At 42.0% G+C, this 21,428-nt stretch overlaps 1 protein-coding gene across 2 annotated transcripts in view; it reads right to left on the bottom strand.

Annotated features, from left to right (window-relative positions):
- Positions 1-246: 246 nt before the first annotated feature.
- The window catches only part of LOC122565245 (amyloid-beta A4 precursor protein-binding family A member 1), a 28,075-nt gene continuing 6,893 nt past the window's right edge, over positions 247-21,428 (bottom strand). The window contains exons 3-11 of one of the 2 annotated variants that reach the window (XM_087976103.1): positions 20,082-20,227; positions 18,492-18,578; positions 11,806-11,982; positions 11,234-11,410; positions 9,949-10,161; positions 7,260-7,379; positions 2,726-2,830; positions 2,458-2,598; positions 247-461 (exon numbers count right to left, since the gene is read on the bottom strand). In XM_087976103.1, the coding sequence (XP_087832229.1) occupies positions 390-461; positions 2,458-2,598; positions 2,726-2,830; positions 7,260-7,379; positions 9,949-10,161; positions 11,234-11,410; positions 11,806-11,982; positions 18,492-18,578; positions 20,082-20,227 (1,238 nt within the window). In that variant the 3' untranslated portion in view covers positions 247-389. The remainder of the gene's footprint in view (positions 462-2,457; positions 2,599-2,725; positions 2,831-7,259; positions 7,380-9,948; positions 10,162-11,233; positions 11,411-11,805; positions 11,983-18,491; positions 18,579-20,081; positions 20,228-21,428) is intronic. The other variant, XM_087976102.1, reaches the window with a different exon arrangement.

Here is a 21,428-nt window from a genome sequence, read left to right as displayed (position 1 = left end):
ATGTGCGTTTCCACTTAAATAAGTAGAGGTGCTTATAGATGCCATGTAATAATTAGTTCATGCTGGTGTTATGGCAGAAGCTTGGTACAAATTCCTTGAAACACATTGTTGCACTGCATCTCAGTGGCAGCACTGCTGGAATGCAGCTTGCAGACCTTCCTGTCCGAGAGGCTAACTTATTTCTTCCTCTAACATCTCGGCTTAGGGTCCCGCTGCAGCTCTTAGCTCCCAGTTTAGTGCAGAGTAGTACAGTTGTATTAAGTCATCTCTGGAACATGTAAATTGAGAATGGAGTATAATACTATCACGGCACAGCAAACCAAGTCTTGTTAATGTAGAAGCTGTACATCCTGAAATGTTTGAGCTAGTCAGGAGTGATGTCCCTTTTGTTATATGTATATCGGTTGCTCCTGTCCTGTTAGCAGCCGGTATGTTGCAGCTGGCATTGTCTTTATGTGTATCTAGAAATGAAGAAACAGTTATTACAGTATAAATATCCGCATCATTTCTAAATCTCTTGTCTTCATGCAAACACAAGCCGTGTTTCATGCAGTATTGAGCCTCAGAGTAGATGGCCCAGGTTTGATCTCTGTTTTTAGAATTGTCCAATTGCCCTTAGTACCCTTAATTAGGGATAAGGTTGGAGGGTGTAGAACCAGATAGTTTATGTGCTGTCAAGCACAATCAATGACTCAAAGCAAACATACGAATGTGATTAGGCCACTCAGTCCTTCGAGTCTGCTCTGCCCTTCAACAAGATTATGACTGGTCTGATTTTAATCTCAATTCTACATTTCTGCACATTCCCAATGGTCATTTATTCTGTTGGTAATCAAGAATCTATCTCCTTCTGCCTTAACAAAAATGTAACAAATCGGCATCCACTGCTTTTTGAGGAAGGGAGCTCCACAGATTCTCAATTCTCAGGTAAAAATTGTTTCCTAATCTCCATTTTTAAATGATGAACCCTGGCTCTAGATTCTCTCACAAGAGGAAATATTCTTTCAAAATCTCCCTGATCAAGTCTTATACCACAACCACTTGATGAAGGAGGAACGCTCTGAAAACTAGTGCTTCCAAATAAACCTTTTGGACTAAAGCCTGGTGTTGTGTGATTTTTAATTTTGTCCACCCCTGTCCAACACTGGCACCTCCAAGTCACGTTTCAATTCAATCACTTCTGACTCTTCTAAATTCCAGAGGATGCTAGACAGGCCTTTCTCATAAGGCAATCCACCCACTCCAACATTCCTTTCGGAGAATGCAAATATATCAGTACCTGATTAGAAACAGATTTGAGGATGACACTTCCCTGGAGATGGCCAATTCCTGACACTCACTGCCCAAGCTCATTAATGCATCATGCCACTTTGAGCAAGAACCCAGTGGTCAGTAGGGAAAATGACAAATTGCCCAAACCATCCCCTAGCAGAAGTTTGATTTTCTTTGGGTATATACTTTGAAAGGAAGACTAAAATATTTTAAAAATATGGATAGTAAATTGCAAAATACTAGTTACATGGAAACCAAATTAGTGAAGTGCAATTATCCACCATAAGAGGATTCCTGGAGTGAATACGGGTGCATAATTGAGAGATCTTAAACAATTGTCATAGAAGTTTGGCACAGCAACACTTTTGACTCAGGAATGCAGAAATACAAATACAACACAAATTTCTCTGATCTGTTGTAGGGAACCGACAGAAGTAATTACAAATTAACGATGACTTATCTATTAATTTATTTGGAATTCTGGTTCCATGACATTCCTCAATTTGCAGTTTCTTTCTAAGACATACTTTCGTGTGCCTCAGCAACTCTCTATGGTTTCTCCTTAGTGGCAGTTTATTTGAATTAGATTCCCTACTGTGTAGAAACAGGCCCCTCAGCCCAACAAACTCAAACTAACCCTCCCGAAGAGTATCCCACCCACACCCATTCCCCTTCATTTACCCCTGACTCATGCACCTAAACCTTTACATCCCTGAACACAATGGGCAATTTTAGCACAGTCAATTCACCTAACCTGCACATCTTTGTATTGTGGGAGAAAACCGGAGCACTTGGAGGAAACCCACGCAGACATGGGGAGAATGTGCAAACTCCACACAGACAGTTGCCCGAGGCTGGAATTGAATCAGGTCCCTGGTGCTGTGAGGCAGCAGTGCTAACCAATGAGCCACGGTGCCACCCCTGTTATTTAACAGTGGAAGGGAAATCACAGCCTAAATTAATTTTGTCCTAAAGCAATATCCACCCAGATCATGAGCATGACAACCAACTAATGTTTTGACCTTCCTAACCATGACAAGTCAATGATAACTGTAGCAATCCTAAAACTGACTCATGGTCACAGTGAGCATGAAGTCACATAGCTAGCCATCAATACAGGGTGCTTCTCAATAAACAGAGATTATACAATTCTTTTAATACCTGCTCTGTACTTTTGCCACTTACCTCACCAATGGCATTTGAAAGTCTTTGCACAATCTTATCATGTGGAGTTGCAACAACACTTTGTCCGTTTATTTCAATGATGCGGTGTCCTACTCGGATCCCACCTCGCTCTGCGATTCCACCTCTCATGAGGCTGTAGATCTGAATCAAGAAGCCGACAGAATATTTAGCAACATTGACGTGTTCGGTTATTGACCTGCTGCTGATTTTACATCAAGGCTAATCTTAGTGCCTTTAAAATAAAAAAAACAATATTAAGTCTGCTCACCTTGTTGGCTTTTCCCTTAAATTCGCCTTTCTCTTTTTTTTTAAAAAGAGTTTGAGTTTTTCTTTTAATTTGTATTATGATCTTATCAGAAAACTGAATTATTGCCTGATGAGCAAACATTTGCAGCACTTCAGGGAGAAGGCAGGAGAGTGGCTCTGGGCCAAATATTCTTGCACAGAACCAGCATTGACTTGATGGGCAAATGGCCTGTTACTGCTCTGTAAACATTCTATGATTCTAATTTTTTAAAAATAAATTTTAAAATAATTTTTCTTCTCCCTCTGGGTCATCTCTGAAAGTTTTTTCAAAAGTTTTTACTGTCCAATCAAAAAGCCACAAGATGATCTTGAATCACATTGGTTAATGTCTGAACTTCCGGAAGCAACAGAATGAAAACGGACTCAATCCGCTGCAGTCAGCATGAGGAAGGAACACTTAGCTGGAGTGAACTTGTACAGTATATATAAGGGATTACTGCAGATTTCAGATGGGAATTTCAAGAAGCTCACACACCACAGGTGAACAATTCAGCAAATGGGAGAAATTTTAAGTAAATGAGGATTTTGTAAAACCAGTTGCTCAGGAGTAAGTTTAAGACAGAATTGACTGACAGGTTCAGATGACGTCAGCACAGATCTCAATTTCTAGGTTAGGTTATAGTCCCTGTAACTCACTCCCAACACTCATTAGACCTCTAAAGTGGTAGTATCCAATGACAACGGTGCACAATGCTTGACCTAGTGGTCTAAAATAAAGATAGCTTAGACAGTGTCAAGTAACTCCTAATGGGCATAGATTATCTGCACAAAACTGCTCCTGATTCAAGACTAATTAGCAACCTGTTCGAAAATAACTGACAAAACGAAATCTTCTGGCAGAAAACTGCTGTAAACTCTACTGAAATGTATCTGACCATACTTTACAGTGAAACATTATCAAAGGCCACCAGCTTTTCAGACACACAAGCCTTACAGTACAGCAAAGGCAATGCGTAGCTTGCAACATGTTTAAAAGCTTTTCCACTACATTAATGATGCGCCATCAAATGTATAATGGTCCATGTAGAGCTGAGTTATAGTGACCACTTTAAATGGCGGTGACTTATCTCCTGCACTGGAGATACACACTATTTTTTGAAAAAAGGGAACTTGCCAGGACTGACAAAGGGATTGATAAACATGCTGCAACTATGACCTATTCACAATGCTATCCCTTTAAAAGAATCAAAATTTACATAGCACCTTCCATGATCATGTGAATGAATGATGATTGATTGTCACTTGTACTCCATAATGAACAAAAGACTAAAATAGTGAAAAGCTTCAACTGATCATACTGCAAAACAGCCAATTGCTTACTTTGGTTACAGTCATTGTTGCAATACAGGAAACATAGGCAAATTTCCATTTAGCAAGGTCTCAGAAAAGTCAATAAGATGTTATCTTTATCAATATAACTAAACATTAACAGAAATCCTAATGTACTTAATAATTAGATATCCTATATTATCAGTGTAACAGACAGAAAGGAAATTGCTATTTAACTTCCCCCAGAAATGTAGGTGAATTCTAAGCTCAATATCATGTGGATGAATTAGGTTTGACTCAAAATGAATATCAATCACAACACTTTCCGTACTGCATTCAAATTATCCCATCGAACCATGGTGAAGCTGCCAGCAGCACAATGGCCAGTGCTCCTGATGGTGCCAAGTTATCGGCTGGAGGACACAATTTGTTGCCCCCTGCTCTATCAACACTGGATCTCCATCAACTATCTATCAATACTCTATCAACAGGAAACAACAATTAAAAGTGAGAATGGAAATGAAACAAGTTAAACAAAATGTTTAAAAGTTCAAATTATTTTCCTTCCTTTGATACCCAGCATGAGGAAGTGCTGAATTATTAGTGCTCATTTCTCTCAACTGTGCGAATAACCTGTTCTACAAAATGGCAGAGCCTGAGAAGCTAGAAATTCCTTCGGGGGTTAATAGTTAAAATTTGCGTGAAAATGGTTCATTATGGAATGGCCATACCTTTTTTATACTATGGAGCAGTTTGGTATTTGAGAGGTTTTTACCAAATGGGTCGCAGTGTTATATAACAACCCAAAAGCAGCAGTGATTACCAACAGCATAAGATCGGATAGCTTCAGTGTTGGCAAAAGTTGCCTTCAAGGATGCCCTCTCTTGACACTATTTACACTAGTGATCGAACCGCTGGCGAAAGCTATCCGAACTGACCCCAATATAACGGCCCCGGAGGTAGGATCGGGCAAGCATAAAATTACTCTTTATGTGGAGGACATCCTTCTTTTCTTAAATGATCCATTGACATCTGTGCCCCACTTAATTCAAGTGGTTAATTCATTTGATATGTTTTCAGGGTACAATATTAATTTTATGAAATCAGAGGCCATGCCACTAGGAGGTCTTGCCAGCATATTCAACTTTGTGGATGGTTCCCGCTTCCCCTTTCAGTGGTCACTGGGAGGTTCTCTCTATTTAGGTATTTTTATTACCCTGGTATTTGATCAGCTATATAAAGCTAATTATACATGTTTATTAGAGAAAATCAGGTAGGATCTCCGATGTTGGGACGTTCTCCCGATATCCTGGCTAGGAAGAATGGCTTGGTCAAGATGAATGTTCTCCCTTGCCTATTATACCCCATGAGAATGCTTCCTCTGATGTTGCTGAGACAGGTGCTGCGTAAGCTTTATGGTTGTCTTGGTTCTTTTATTTGGAGTCATAGCCAGCCCCTTATTAAATTAGATAAATTACAGCTCCCACAAGTAAGGGGAGGTCTAGATTTTCTGGATTTTAGGAAGTACCAACTGAGTTCCCTGCTAACATATGCGGCTGATTGGGTCTCCTGTAACCCACAATCAATTTGGCTGGATATCAAGGCTTCCCAAGCAAATTGCCCCCCTCATCAATCTGTTATTTATGGGCAAGATGAGAATTGTCACAGATCACTGTAAAAACACGACTGTACTAAACACAATCAAAGCTTGGAGGATGATACGACAGGATGAGGGCAATTTACAAAAAATCTCCCCTTTTACTCCGATAGTGGGAATGTTGGGATTTCAGCCTGGCTTGACAGATGCTGGATTTAAAATTTGGGAGTCCAGAGGAATTTCCTGCTTGGGAGATCTGTTCAATGGGGAAGTCATGATGTCCTTTGAACAGGTGCGTCAGAAGTTCGGGTTGCCTAGCAAGGATCTCTTTCGATATTTTCAAGTATGAGACTTTGTACAAAAAAAGACCACATTGATGACTAATCCTTACAAATCAGATATGGAAAGGAGAGTGCCAATGGGTTTACCCTCTGTCAGTACTCCCTATCACATGCTAGGTAATAAGGTATCGAAAGACATGGAATAGCAATATAAAACCTGGACTCAAGAATTAGGGATGGAAATCTCCTTAGAGATGTGGGAGGATATCTGGGAAAATGCCAGGATATCTGTAATAGAACTCAGGTTATTCAATTGAAGATACGTCATAGGGCCCATATGACACCAGAGCGGCTTGCAATGTTCAAGGCAGGAGCATCCCCAATATCCCCCAAATGTAAAATAGAAGTTGGTACTCTCACTCATTGTTTGTGGACATGCCGTAAGATTCGTAGATACTGGGACAGTGTAGCGAATGCCTTGGCAAAGATTTTGGGAACGGAGATTGGGTTGGACCCAGTGTCTCTCCTTTTGGGCTTTCCAAATCTTCCTTCTCTAGATGCGTATGGGAAGAAACTGTTTACTATCCTCTCCTTTTGAGCGAGGAAAAACATTTTAGCAAGCTTGGTATCGGAAAGTCCCCCAGGACTTTCGAATTGGCATAGGACAGTTATGGAACATATTCCCCTGGCCTTCCTTACGAATATGGTGCACCAGAAAATGGAATTGTTTTACAGAACATGGTGGCACTTCTTGAGCTACATCGATGCAGATGTATCGGCCATACTGTCTAGGACCTTTGTTTAGCCATGAGGATGATGTTTGTTGGTTCGGGGGCCCCTGGGAGGAAGAATCCCGTATAAATATGGGTCTTGTTATGACTTGATATAATTTTATTTTGAATGTTTATTTATTTATTTACTTACTTTGTTAGTTATGTACTATACCGTAGCTTTATATTTATATATATATATATATATATATAATATATATAATATATATAAAGTCTTCTTTCTTATAGCTTACTTTGTGTTTTGGTAGTTTGTAGAGTAGATTAGCAGTTAGTTTTCTTAATTTATATCACTGCTGTTACTATGTTGTAAAGTAGTTACACTATTTTATATTAGTTTTGTAATTTTGTTAAAAAAACCCCCAAAACCTTTTTCTTTTCAATAAAAACATTTACAAAAATATGTTTCATTATGGGTATATGAATAGGAAGGGTTTGGAGGGATATGGGCCGGGTGCTGGCAGGTGGGACTAGATTGGGTTGGGATATCTGGCATGTACGGGTTGAACCGAAGGGTCTGTTTCCATGCTGTACATCTCTATGACTCTATATTTTACTTACAATGCCATCCTGTACACTAAATCCAAGCTGGTGTTTTTGATCTGGTCGTTTGATAATTGCTGTGGTGACTGGAGGACAACGTACAATGTTGAGTGTCACTTCAGACTGGTATTTCAAGTCCTTTAAAAGCAATATGTTAAATGTCAGATAAAAATCTGGTGTAAAACCTAAGTGTCTAACTGGCAGTAAGATCACTACAAAAACCGTGCAAAGTATGGTCAGCGTCACTCACCATTCCTTATCTTAATAGACAGTCACATTGAAAAAACAACACTCTGCTTCATAAAAGGAATCAAAGATAAATCTAGCAACTGCAGCCCAGTCAGTTTAACCTTGGTGATACAAAATCTTTTAAACGTGATAGAGAGACAGAATAAAAAAGCAAGTTGTAATGAACCTTCACAAAACTCTACTTCAATCTTAAACTACTTAACCTTAAATACTGAGCACTGCTTTTGGAAAGGATGTGAGGTATTAAAAGAGATCAAACCTCGTTAAAAAGAGGCACAAATTTGAAGCGTTTCATCTTGCATTCATCAGGCTTTAAAAAGTGACCAAAAAAGATTCACATGAAATGCTCCAGGGATGAAGAACTTCAGTGATGTGAATAGAATGGGAGGAGCTAGGTGTTGTCGATGCAGAAGGTTGATAGGACATTTGTTAATTGTGTTCAAAATTGAGGGACCGAGACAAAGTAATTACTGTTCTTATGGCAGGCTGGTAAGAACCAGAGGACATTTCAAAGGTGACTGACAGATGAGTCAATGGCAAGATATGAAAAAAAAACCTTTTATACACTATGAGTGGTTAAATGCAGACTGAATTGAAAGTGTGGCACTCAGGCATGAGTGGGGATTTGAAACGGCTATTGCCTAAGTACTCAGAAAGAAAATGAGCAGGACCATATGGAAAGCATACAAAAGCGAAATTAATAGCTGCCTTTTGTGTTGTAACCACTTTATGAATCTACTGTACTAAGTAGCAGCTATTATCCATTTGCTTAATAACTTATACATTTAATTGTTTTTCATTGCTTGGCAAAGGTGCAACCTCATGGATGCAGCAACCCACTCTCCCTGTGCTGAAAACTGGATAGCAGCTTCTCTCTCACCATTGGGAGCACAACCGCTAAACCATATCTAATCAGGAATACAAAAGCAGAATACTGCAGATGTTTCAAATTTGAAACAAAAATGGAAAACACTCTGAAGGTCAAACAAGATTTACGAGAGAAAATCTTTAACATTGTTTCTCCTCCACAGATTCCGTATGATCTGAGAATTTTCAGCATTTTGTGTTTTAATTTCCTGTTGTCCGAATGCCAGATGCACACACTTATCCAGATACTGTATTGGATGCCTGTTCGATTTTTCTCTCCCAATATCAGAACACACAGGAAAACTGTAGCACCTCAACTGCGTAGGGAGCTAAGCTCCTAATGTCGAGGAGAAAGTGAGGACTTGCAGATGCTGGAGCTCAGAGTCAAAAGGTGTGACGTTGGAAAAACGCAGCATGTCAGGCAGCACGTGAGGAGCAGAAGAGTTGACATTTTGGGCATAAGCCTTCATCAGGAACATGCTGATGATGTGCACATTCCTGATGAAGGGTTTATGCCTGAAACATCAACTCTCCTGCTCCTCGGATGCTGTCTCACCTGCTGTGCTTTTCCAGCACCACAAATTTTGACTCTAAGCTCCCAATGTGTCTGGTTTAGCATCTAAAAGTGCCTTCCAGGTAGCTGAGGAGTAAACAAACCAGTAAACTTCATAAGCATATTCTTCCAATAGTTTGGAGTTGCGTCTGGTAACACCTGCCGAAGATATGGAGTAAGCTGCCACAGACACACTAACAATACCCAGTTCTACATCTCTCCTTTCCACTGTCCAACAATCATCTAAACAGTGGCCATTTCTTTGCCCATCTTCTAGCCTGTCCAAGTCATTCTGCAGCTCCCCCCCCCCCCTTCATCAACACTACCTGTCCCTGATGGCATTTTTTTTGCAAGATCACTTTTGAATTTAACATTTCAACAAACTGGTATTTACAGACATTACATTTAAAGTTAAATTCAACTTTTAAAAGCAGCACCAAGTAAATAATACAAAACAGCATGATTATAAGTTGGCCATCCCACCTACCTTCCCCTCAGCTCCACTCCCAACCCCCATTTACGTCTAAGGCCCCTTTCCCCTCCGTATTCCTGACGAAGGGCTTATGCCCAAAATGTCGACTCTCTTCCTCCTTGGATGTTGCCTGACCTGCTGTGCTTTTTCCAGCACCACACTTTTCAACAGAATGTCAGCTCTGTCTGTTAAAACACAATTCTATCTTTACTTGACATACACACTTTCATTTCCTAGTAGTGGTCACTTGATGAGTCCTTGGATTGCTGCCCATTCATAGTTCAAGAATGTTAAGATCAATTGCAATTTACTATCACTCTATAGCTCAGACTGAATCCGAGACCTACTTGGTTTGTGTGGCTCAATATCACAGCCAGCAGGAAATCCAACTCATGCCTCTAAGGAAGTTGCACTCAGATGCTTATATCAATGCATAAAGTTATATCAGAGAAACTGACTCCAATTTATAACAAAAGTCATTACTGCTTGGGAAACTATATCTTAAGGCAACAAGATAAATAAAGGAAGTAATGCTCAGAAACTGTGGCGCTGCAGGAATATAGTACCTTGATTATTCCCTGGCAGGTAGCGAGCGGTAGTCCAACTAAACTAGTGCCATTCACAGAAATGATTTGGTCACCAATATTCAGCTCTCCTGATCGTTCCGTTGGCCCACCGTGCATGAGGTTGGCTATTACCACTGTGGGAAGGATGGAGCCCCACCCTGACTCCACAATTACAAGGCCAAGGATCTCTCCCTTTGCTTTCTCTATTCGGACCTACATTGAAACCAGAACTGCATTAGTCACTCACATGCACAGTGGAAATTTGCGCAGTAAAAACATCACATATTTTAACAACTGGCACGATTTCTCAACTGAGAAGAATTTGGGGGAGAAAAAACATGATGGGAAACTATCTTTAACCAGCAGACTCTCGTATCTTCCCAAATTTCTTCCCTCATTTCTTGAGGGCATGCTGTTGCTGTCCCACAGGCACTAGCAGTTCTCATGACCAACCCACACTGGTGTTGTTAGAAATTTTCCTGCTTTTATCTCAAGTTAATTCTAAATCAACTACCATTCCTCCACTGTCACGACTCACAAATCCAGAATGATACCGCATTAGACTGGAACACGATTTAAAGGGTCCCAGAGTGTAACAACATTTTAAGATTAATCTTTGGGCACTATCTTCTAAATTTCAAGTGTAATTACTTCTCTTCCTTACTTACTTTGTTGCCTCTCCCTCTTTACTAAATTCATCAGGGCATACAGTGCCTGCTTAAAACTATGTTCAAAGAATAACATCAATTCAATACTGCCTACACTGAAAGTCAAAGACAAAGTGGCCTTCAGACATAATCCTAGTCTGTGCCAACAGTCAATTTCAGTAGGAAAATCACTCTAACTGCCTTAGCATCTCAGAAATTTTAGACTTAGATTGGGGGAAATGATCAACCTGAGAATTTATTCCTGATCACCACATGGTGACCCTTGGTAGTAGTTAATGCAAGAAAAGAATTGCCAGTTTTGGCTGCAACATGCCACTCAGTAGAAGACTGTATTGCTCACAAACATCATTTCAGCAAGTGGTGGAAAGTCATCTACATTGTAGATGAATAAATAATCAAAAGCCAATGCCTCTACGACTGATGTGGAGAAAAACTGGCAACCCAAATCATTAGGATGCTTTTGGTAACACCCAGTAGTAAAAAGCACTGTCCAGTCTCCTCCCAATAGTTTTTTTTAAACAAATGAAAACTAACATCCCCAGATATTCTTAAACTCTTAATATTGAAACAGCTCTAACTATAATTTTACTCACTTCACCTCCATATCAGATGCTCACCTCTTTGGAGTTCTCTGACTTGGAAAAATGTACAAGATCCCCATTGTAAAATTCGGTGTCAAGTAAATCATTGTATTCATTAGGACTCAGATCCGCAGGGTTGATACCATTAGCATTCAGAAACTGCTGGTAGGCCACAGTGAAAGCTTGGCCTATCGCTTGTGCGATAAGTGATGCCTGCAAGCGAAGGCAGAAACTAAGTTTTTGCTTCAGAAGGATATGTTGGGTCTTCAGTTAATTTTGCAACGGATACAAATGGATCATAAAATGGGAGGTGGTCAAACATATTTGCATTCAGGTTTTTTACAAGATGTTTGGAACAAAATCATCAGTTTTTTGTGCTAACTACTTTCAAAACCAACACACTCCCAAGGTGTACTTGGAACACTTACCTTATTTTAATCAAAGAAAATCAGCACTTACACTAGATTAAAAAAAATAAAGTAACATAAATCAAACACTGCTAAGTCAATAAATTCAAGATTCCCCCGAATCAAAATGCAAGATCCCCTCTAGTCCAGGGACCATTGTTTAAAGATCTATGCTATAACAAAATAACACATGCTACTCACATCTTCTGATTCAAAGACATGGCATATCATCTTGTACTCTCGCTTTGCAGCAGGCGAGTTCCTGGTCTCCTGGTCTGGCGATTTACGTGGCATTCGTCGACGAGCCATGAAAACTATTGTAGTTCCAATATCTGCAATGTACGAAATGGTCTGTAGAGGGTGATCCATCAGGGCTTCCTACAGTAACAGGGATTTGATTTGTGACAAACTAAAGACACAGGCCCACAATATATTGTCATATAGAGTAAATGGCTTTCATTTAAACATAGGGCTGTTCAGCTCTACCACTGAGATTGATTAGACAAAGAATTTGTTAAATAATTACTGATTTCTTTCCAAGTTTTTGTGTGTGTGGTGGAGGGGGAGGGGGAGGTGATGAGATATATATTTTTGGACTGCACGACACAAGGTAGACTTTATTTCTGTGCACAATCAGAAGTGCAATCTTTCAGTTGGGATACCAAACAAAACTGCAGCTGTCTTCTCATGAGTAAATAGAGTCATAGAGCACGTAAACAGACCCTTCAATCCAACTCATCTGATCACACATCCCAGTCTGACCTAATCCATTTGCCAGCATTTGGCACATATCTGTCTAGCTAGAGAATTAATGAAAAGCACTGGAAGATAGGTTTTGTTTCATTTGTTTGGGAGATTTGGATAGCACTGGCTAGGCCAGCATTTATTTATGCCGCTTTAGATGTGATCAGCTGCCTTCCTGAATGCCAGGGTGCACACACTGTGCTGTTAGGAAGGCAGTGTCAGCACTATGACCCATAACAGTGAAGGAATGGTGATATATTTCCAAGTCAGGATCCTATATTAGAGTGGTGCTGGAAAAACACAGCAGTTCAGGCAGCATCCGAGGTGCAGTAAAATCGATGTTTTGGGCAAAAGCCCTTCATCAGGAATACAGGCAGAGTGCCTGAAGGGTGAAGGGATAAATGAGATGAGGGTGGGGGTGAGGAGAAATTAGCATAGAGTACAATAGGTGAGTGGGGGAGGGGATGAAGGTGATAGGTCGGGGGTAGTGGAGTGGATAGGTGGAAAAGAAGATAGGCAGGTAGGACAAGTCATGGGGACAGTGCTGAGCTGGAAGTTTGGAACTGGGGTGAGGTGGGGGAAGGGGAAATGAGGAAACTGTTGAAGTCCACATTGATGCCCTGGGGTTGAAGTGTTCCGAGGCGGAAGATGAGGCGTTCTTCCTCCAGAGATCTGGTGGTGAGGGAGCGGCGGTGAAGGAGGCCCAGGACCTCCATGTCCTTGGCAGAGTGGGAGGGGGAGTTGAAATGTTGGGCCACAGGGCGGTGTGGTTGATTGGTGCGGGTGCCCCAGAGATGTTCCCTAAAGCGCTCTTCTAGGAGGCGCCCAGTCTCCCCAATGTAGAAGAGACCGCATCAGGAGCAACGGATACAATAAATGATATTGGTGGATGGTCCAGTTCAGTTTCTACTTAATAATAACCCAGACAATACCGATAGAGGAGGATTCTACGATATCGTGCTACCAGCGATCAAGAAGGGGATGGTTAGTTTTTCTCTTGTTGGAGAAGGTCACTGCCCGGCTCTTGTTGTGATAAGTAGGTAAGTGCTGCATTTTGCTTGTTCTATTCTTTAGACCCAGTTTTTTTTTAAAAAAAAGGTTACTTTTAGAGGGATGGCAGTGAAGGCAGTGCAATGTTCCTCTTGCAACATGTTTGAGGTGAGGGATGCCATGGACGTCCCTGCTGATTACACTTGCAGGAAGTGCACCCATCTCCAGCTCCTCCAAGACTGTGTTAGGGAACTGGAGCTGGAGTTGGATGAACTTAGGATCATTCGGGAGGCAGAGGGGGTCATAGATCGGAGCTTTAGGGAAGTAGTAACTCCAAAGATTGCAGACAGATGGGTGACAGTGAGGGGGACTGGGAGGTAGCAGCCAGTGCAGGGACCCCCTACGGCCGTTCCCCTCAAGAACAAGTATACCGTTTTGGATACTTGTGGGGGGGACGACTTACCAGGGGTAAGTAATGGGGCTCAGGCCTCTGGCACGGAGCCTGTCCCCGTTGCTCAGAAGGGAAGGGTGGAGAAGAGCAGAGCAATAGTAATTGGGGACTCAATAGTTCGGGGCACAGATAGGCGGTTTTGTGGGGGCGAGAGAGACTCACGTTTGGTATGTTGCCTCCCAGGTGCAAGGGTACATGATGTCTCTGATCGTGTTTTCCGGGTCCTTAAGGGGGAGGGGGAGGAGCCCGAAGTCATGGTCCACATTGGCACCAATGACATAGGTAGGAGGAGGGCTGAGGATGTTAGGCAGGCTTTCAGGGAGTTAGGTTGAAAGCTCAGAGTTAGAACAAACAGAGTTGTTGTCTCTGGTTTGTTACCCGTGCCACGTGATAGAGAGTCAAGGAAAAGGGAGAGAGAACAGTTAAATACGTGGCTACAGGGATGGTGCAGGAGGGAGGGATTCCGGTATTTGGATAACTGGGGTTCTTTCTGGGGAAGGTGGGACCTCTATAAACAGGATGGTCTACACCTGAACCTGAGGGGCACCAGTATCCTTGGTGGGAGGTTTGCTAGTGCTCTTGGGGGGGGTTTAAACTAACTCTGCAGGGGCATGGGAACCTAGACTGTAGCTTTAGAGTGCAGGACCTGGAGTGGAGGGAGGTTAGGAACATGGCATCAATCTCAAAGGAGGGTGCCTGTAAACAGGAAAGTGGCTTGAAGTGTGTATACTTCAATGCAAGAAGTATACGAAATAAGGTAGGTGAACTTGCAGCGTGGGTTGGTACCTGGGACTTCGATGTTGTGGCTATTACGGAGACATGGGTAGAACAGGGACAGGATTGGCTGTTGCAGGTTCCAGGGTTTAAATGTTTTAGTAGGGTCAGAGGTGGGGGTAAAAGAGGGGGAGGTGTGGCATTGCTTGTCAAAGATCGTATTACAGCGGTGGAAAGGACGATGGATGAAGACTCGCCATCTGAGGTAGTTTGGGCTGAGGTTAGGAATAGGAAAGGTGAGGTCACCCTGTTAGGAGTTTTCTACAGGCCTCCTAATAGTCCTAGAAACGTAGAAGAAAGGATTGCGAGGATGATTCAGGAGAAGAGTGAAAGTAATAGGGTGGTTGTTATGGGGGACTTTACCTTTCCTGATAATGTGTGGGAAAGCTATAGCTCTAGTTCGTTAGATGGGTCGGTGTTTGTCCAATGTGTGCAGGAGGGTTTCCTGACACAATATGTAGATAGGCCAACAAGAGGGGAGGCCATACTGGATTTGGTTCTGGGTAACGAACCAGGCCAGGTGTTAGAATTAGAGGTAGGTGAGCACTTTGGGGACAGTGACCACAATTTGGTGACTTTTACTCTAGTGATGGAGACGAATAAGTGTGCACTGCAGGGCAAGAGTTATAGCTGGAGGCAGGGAAATTATGATGCGGTGAGGCATGACTTAGGATGCGTGGCTTGGAAAAGTAGGCTTCAAGGCAAGGGCATAATTGATATGTGGAGCTTGTTCAAGGAGCAACTATTGAGTGTCCTTGATAAGTATGTACCTGTCAGGCAGGGAGGAAAGGGTCGTGTGAGGGAGCCGTGGTTTAATAAGGAATTGGAATCCCTTGTTAAATGGAAGAGGGCGGCCTATGTAAAGATGAGGCGTGAAGGTTCAATTGGGGCGATTGAGAGTTATAAGGTAGCCAGGATGGACCTGAAGAGAGAGCTAAGAGCAGCAAGGAGGGGACATGAAAGGTCCTTAGTTGGTAGGATTAGGGAAAACCCTAAGGCTTTCTATAGGTATGTCAGGAATAAAAGAATGACTAGGGTAAGAATAGGTCCAGTCAAGGATAGTAGTGGGAAGTTGCGTGTGGAGGCTGACGAGATTGGGGAGACACTGAATGAATACTTTTTGTTAGTATTCACTCAGGAACAGGACATTGTTGCCGATGTGAATACTGAGTCACAATTAAGTAGAATGAATGGCTTTGAGGTATGTAGGGAAGAGGTGTTGGAAATTCTGGAAAGGGTGAAAATAGATAAGTCCCCTGGGCCTGATGGCATTTATCCTAGGATTCTCTGGGAAGCAAGGGAGGAGTTTGCAGAGCCATTGGCCTTGATTTTTATGTCCTCTTTGTCTACAGGAGTAGTGCCAGAAGACTGGAGGCTAGCAAATGTGGTTCCCTTGTTCAAGAAGGGGAGTAGGGATAACCCTAGCAATTATAGGCCGGTGAGTCTCACTTCTGTTGTGGGCAAAGTCTTAGAGAGAATTGTAAGGGATAGGATTTATGAACATCTGGATAGGAATTATGTGATCAAGGATAGTCAGCATGGTTTTGTGAAGGGCAGGTCGTGCCTCACAAACCTTATTGAATTCTTTGAGAAGGTGACTAAGGAGGTGGACGAGGGGAAAGCGGTAGATGTGGTGTATATGGATTTTAGTAAGGCGTTTGATAAGGCTCCCCATGGTAGGCTACTTCAAAAAATACAGAGGTATGGCATTGAGGGTGAGTTGGAGGTTTGGATTAGGAATTGGCTGGCTGGAAGAAGACAGAGGGTAGTAGTTGATGGTAAAGGTTCATCTTGGAGTGCCGTTACTAGCGGTGTTCCGCAAGGATCTGTTTTGGGACCATTGCTGTTTGTCATTTTTATAAATGACCTGGAGGAGGGGCTAGAAGATTGGATGAGCAAGTTTGCGGATGATACGAAAGTCGGAGGAGTTGTTGACAGTGAGAAAGGATGTGGCAGGTTACAGCGGGGTATAGATAAGCTGCAGAACTGAACAGAAAGGTGGCAAATGGAGTTCAATGTAGCTAAGTGTGAGGTGATTCACTTTGGCAAGAGTAACAAAAAGATGGGGTACTGGGCAAATGGTCGGATACTTGGTAGTGTGGATGAGCAGAGGGATCTTGGTGTCCATGTACACAGATCTTTGAAAGTTGCCACCCAGGTAAATAGTGCGGTGAAGAAGGCATATGGCATACTGGCGTTTATTAGTAGAGGAATTGAGTTCCGGAGTCCTGAGATCATGTTGCAGTTGTATAAGACTCTGGTGCGGCCGCATCTGGAGTATTGTGTGCAGTTTTGGTCGCCATACTATAGGAAGGATGTGGGGGCACTGGAACGGGTGCAGAGGAGGTTTACCAGGATGTTGCCTGGTATGGTAGGAAGATCGTATGAGGAAAGGCTGAGGCACTTGGGGTTGTTTTCATTGGAGAAAAGAAGGTTTAGGGGTGACTTGATAGAGGTGTACAAGATGATTAGGGGTTTAGATAGGGTTGACCATGAGAACCTTTTTCCACGTATGGAGTCAGCTATTACGAGGGGGCATAGCTTTAAATTAAGGGGTGGTAGGTATAGGACAGATGTTAGGGGTAGGTTCTTTACTCAGCGAGTCGTGAGTTCATGGAATGCCCTGCCAGTAGCAGTGGTGGACTCTCCCTCTTTATGGGCATTTAAGTGGGCATTGGATAGGCATATGGAGGATAGTGGGCTAGTGTAGGTTAGGTGGGCTTGGATCGGCACAACATCGAGGGCCAAAGGGCCTGTACTGCGCTGTATTCTTCTATGTTCTATGTTCTTACATGGCATGAATATCTTTTTTTGCAGTTTATTGACCAGCTAGGACTTGCTGGCTCCTTTAATAACTTGAATGATGTTGCATGTTGAACACTCCAACTTCTTAGGATGGAGTGTAGCTCCTTGATGGAGTGACTGAAGCAGGTTGACTTAAGACACTACCTGAGGAACCACTTCAGCATTATCCAGGAAGAAGAATGATTGACCAGAACCATCATTCTTTGTTCTAAACATGACTCCAACCAGCGGTCAGTTTTCTTTCAATTCCCATTGACTCTAGTTTTACTTGGGCTGCTTGATGCCATACTTGATCAAATGTTGTCTTTTTGCAAGGACAGTCACGCTCATCTCACCTCACCACTGGAGTTGAGCCCTGTTGTCGATGTATGATGACCAGAAACCAAAGACCCAACTTATGGACCATCAATTTGAGGCTAGGAGAGAGGACCATAGAAAAGGTATAGAGAGATTATGGATGAAGATTTGGAGAAACTGTGTAATTTCAAGTATCTGGGATCAAAGGTGGAAGGAAATGGAAGTTTGGAAATGGAAATTAACAACTTTTAATTAACTGCTCTTGTAGGGGAGTAATCGAAAAAAGTACAGTCGAGTGTTTTATAATAGAAAATTATCGCCGAAACTGAAAGGAACAATCCACAAGACAGCATTGAGACTGGTGTTGTTACACAGTGGATCAACTTGGGAAACATCAAGTAGAGGGGGACAACAACTGGATACTAATGAGATGTGGATGCTAAGATCAATGGAGTAATGATAAGAAACAACATCAGGAACCAGCACATTAGGTATTCACTGAAGATTGTGGAAATATCAAATCAAGTAGTTAATTGTAGTTAAACAGCAATTTAAATAGTAAGGTCATACGTGATGGAGTGAAAGAGGAAATGTGGTGATGTGACTGATTGAAGTGGGACTGCCAGAAATAAAGAAACAACCAAGACTAAATGTAGCAACAGGAGATTTTTAAACGATAAGAGTTGAATGAGAAATAGATGACAGATAGATGAGATGAGTAAAGTGATCAACTAGCATTGTGATGGCCAAAAGTAAAGTAGGAGAAGCAGAAAAAAGTATATCATATACCCTAGGTATATTATTAAATAGCTCATCCTTCTGTTACCTGTGTTTCTGCATTTAATACTTTAATTCGCTGTGTTGATATAAACAGATCCACTGCAGTCATTGGCTGTGACTCTCCTTCTGGTGCCTGATGAACAAACAAAGATAGTTATTTCATCTATATGCCCAATATTTCCTGTTATGAATTGCTCTGTTTCATTGGAGTTTGCAGCTAACAGGAGCACCTCACAACATTTCATAGTTAATTTTGACAATGCGTACAACTGAGAGACATTACAAAAAAAAAAATGGTGTCCTTGATTATCATATAATGTTTTGCAAGCAGGGAACAGCAGAAGGAATCTGGGAACCTGATTTCTTTTACGTTTTCTCCCTACCCAGGGACACTGAGGGCAGCTGTAGTGCAGCGAGTCCTCATTTCATGATGTGGGTGTATTCCTGAAAATTGAGACTTTTAAGTGAAACCTAGGCTCCCCTAGGAAAAATACTAAAAATGAAGATCGGATACTTTCAACATTTCTTGCACAGAAGAAAACACACATACAAGTTCAAATATTGTACCATACATGTGTAGTACTGCGCACTCCAAGCTGAAATGACTGATGAAACAAAACACTCAATTTCAAAGAAATACTGTATAATTAGGCCTGTTATGATTTTTCAGTTGAGAACATAGTAAGCCTAAAACATTGTAAGTTTAAATGCTGTTCATTCCCAATGCCTATACAAAATAATCTTTACATTTAAAAAAATTTCAAAGTAAAGAAGATATGCATATACCTTATTCAACTTTTACTGTATGTTTTTATGCTTAATAAATTAACATTACAGTTTGGCTAGAGTAGCTTTAGATTGATAAAGCTCCATCAAGTGGCAGAAGTTTGTTGGTGCAGGCAGGACTGAATTCCCAGAACTACTGCAGTGACTAGCTTCTACCCAAGACTTCAAAATGGGAGCCAGAAGAGGAGAATCAGCCGAGGAGATGGTGGCAAAGCCTTTGGGAAATTTAAAGGTAAGAACAAAGGTCAGGAATAGGACTCTTGATGCAGAGGGATTAGTAGAAAGGGCAGGAGCAAGCATTAGGTCAGGGAACCACACAGAGAAGGACTGTCGTACCCAGTGGACACATTAGACACTGGGGACTTCAAAAAAAAAGGGAATGGATGGTGGAAACAGGAGTTTGTTCTTTTTGAGGGTGTTGGGGTGAATTGCAGGGAAAATGAGGGACTCCAGAAGAGGGAGTAGAAACTCTGGGGGGGGGGGGGGGGGGGCGGGGTAAACATTACATAAGCGGGAGGCCCACCAAAATTAGAAGTGAAACTTGTAACATTAAGTAGGGAAACTGACCACTACTTTATTAATGATATTACAGCAGAACAACAGTAAATGAGTCAACATTAAGGGAGGACTTATTGTATTACATCCAAGGTCAGTTAAAAGAACAGGTTAAGTACCAAACCACCAGCAACCTCTTGGTCTGTCTGACCGATATCACAATGAACACAGCAGCAGCAGTAGCAGCAGAAGAATGCTGCTCTAACTTCAAATGAATAGTATATTACAATGCAAGCTGCTGACATTTAAAAACATGCTCAAAAGAAATATTAATTAGACTACTTTTCACAAGTACCTTTATCCTCCCCACTGCTTCCTGTGCTTGTGACATGCGAACATTCGTTGATGGATTTTTGTCAGAGAAGAGCTGAGTTGATCCAAGGTAACTCGCTGCAAATATGATTCCATCAAGGAGATCCTCGGAATCACAGGGTCCTGACACTTCATGGGGATAAAGAACAATAGCACCGTTACACCTTATTACATTTCAAATCATTCATCTCCCTCTCCCGAAGACACAAGGTATGGATTATGTAGATACCGGATGTCCTCCATGACCTGCCCTTGTGAATACGCTTAGTGCAACAGCGCAATAAACGGCGCTAGACTTTCTGATCTTAAAATCCATTACAACCAAACATGAAATAGTCTTCAATTGAAATCAACACAAACATACTTTCCAGCAGGAATTGGTAAATAATGATTAGAAGCAGGAAATCTAACTTCCAGCTCCTCCCTCTTAAACCCAGGAGGTGCTATGGCAAATTGTGGAAGTCTGTGGAAATCACCTAAATTATTATTGACCAAGAATTTGACATCTTCTCTGATTAGATTTGCTACTTCTTTGGACAAACAATTCATGGTTGATCCAGTGAACATCACTGTTAACCTGTTTGGGCGGCACGGTGGCACAGTGGTTAGCACTGCTGCCTCACAGCGCCAGAGACCCAGGTTCAATTCCCGCCTCAGGCGACTATCTGTGTGGAGTTTGCACATTCTCCCAGTGTCTGCGTGGGTTTCCTCCGGGTGCTCCAGTTTCCTCCCACAGTCCAAAAATGTGCAGGTTAGGTGAATTGGCTATGCTAAATTGCCCGCTGTGTTAGGTGAAGGGGTAAATGTAGGGGAATGGGTCTGGGTGGGTTGCGCTTCAGCAGGTAGGTGTGGACTTGTTGGGCCGAAGGGCCTGTTTCCACACTGTAAGTAATCTAGTAATCTAGAAACTACATATGCTCCCTCATTTCAGAATCCATAAAATGTAGCAGCAGAAGTAGTGAGAAATGAAATTAAATCAATGGAAGAAAAACAATGTAGGGTCAGATGATGTAGAACCTGCATGGGTAAAATTGGGGACCCACAAAGGTGAGAAAAACATAATGAGAGTTGCGTTCAACCCTCCAAACAGTAGTCAGGATATGAGCAACAAGATACACCAGGAGATAGAAAAGGTGTCTAAGAAAGGCAAGGTTACAGTCATCATGGGGGATTTCAATATGCAGACAGACTGGGAAAATCAAGTTGGTAGTAGATCACAAGGAATTTGTGGAATGTCTATGAGATGGCTTTTCAGAGCAGCTTATGGAGGAGCCCACTAGGGACCAGACAATCCTGGATTTAAGGTTGTGCAATGAGGCAAACCTGATAA

Source organism: Chiloscyllium plagiosum, unplaced genomic scaffold (assembly GCF_037043375.1).
Source record: "Chiloscyllium plagiosum isolate Xiang-an unplaced genomic scaffold, Cpla_swu_hap1 HiC_scaffold_28, whole genome shotgun sequence".
Classification (NCBI taxonomy): Eukaryota; Metazoa; Chordata; class Chondrichthyes; order Orectolobiformes; family Hemiscylliidae; genus Chiloscyllium; species Chiloscyllium plagiosum.
Note: the sequence above shows the minus strand (reverse complement) of the source record. Positions and strands in the feature narration are given on the sequence as shown.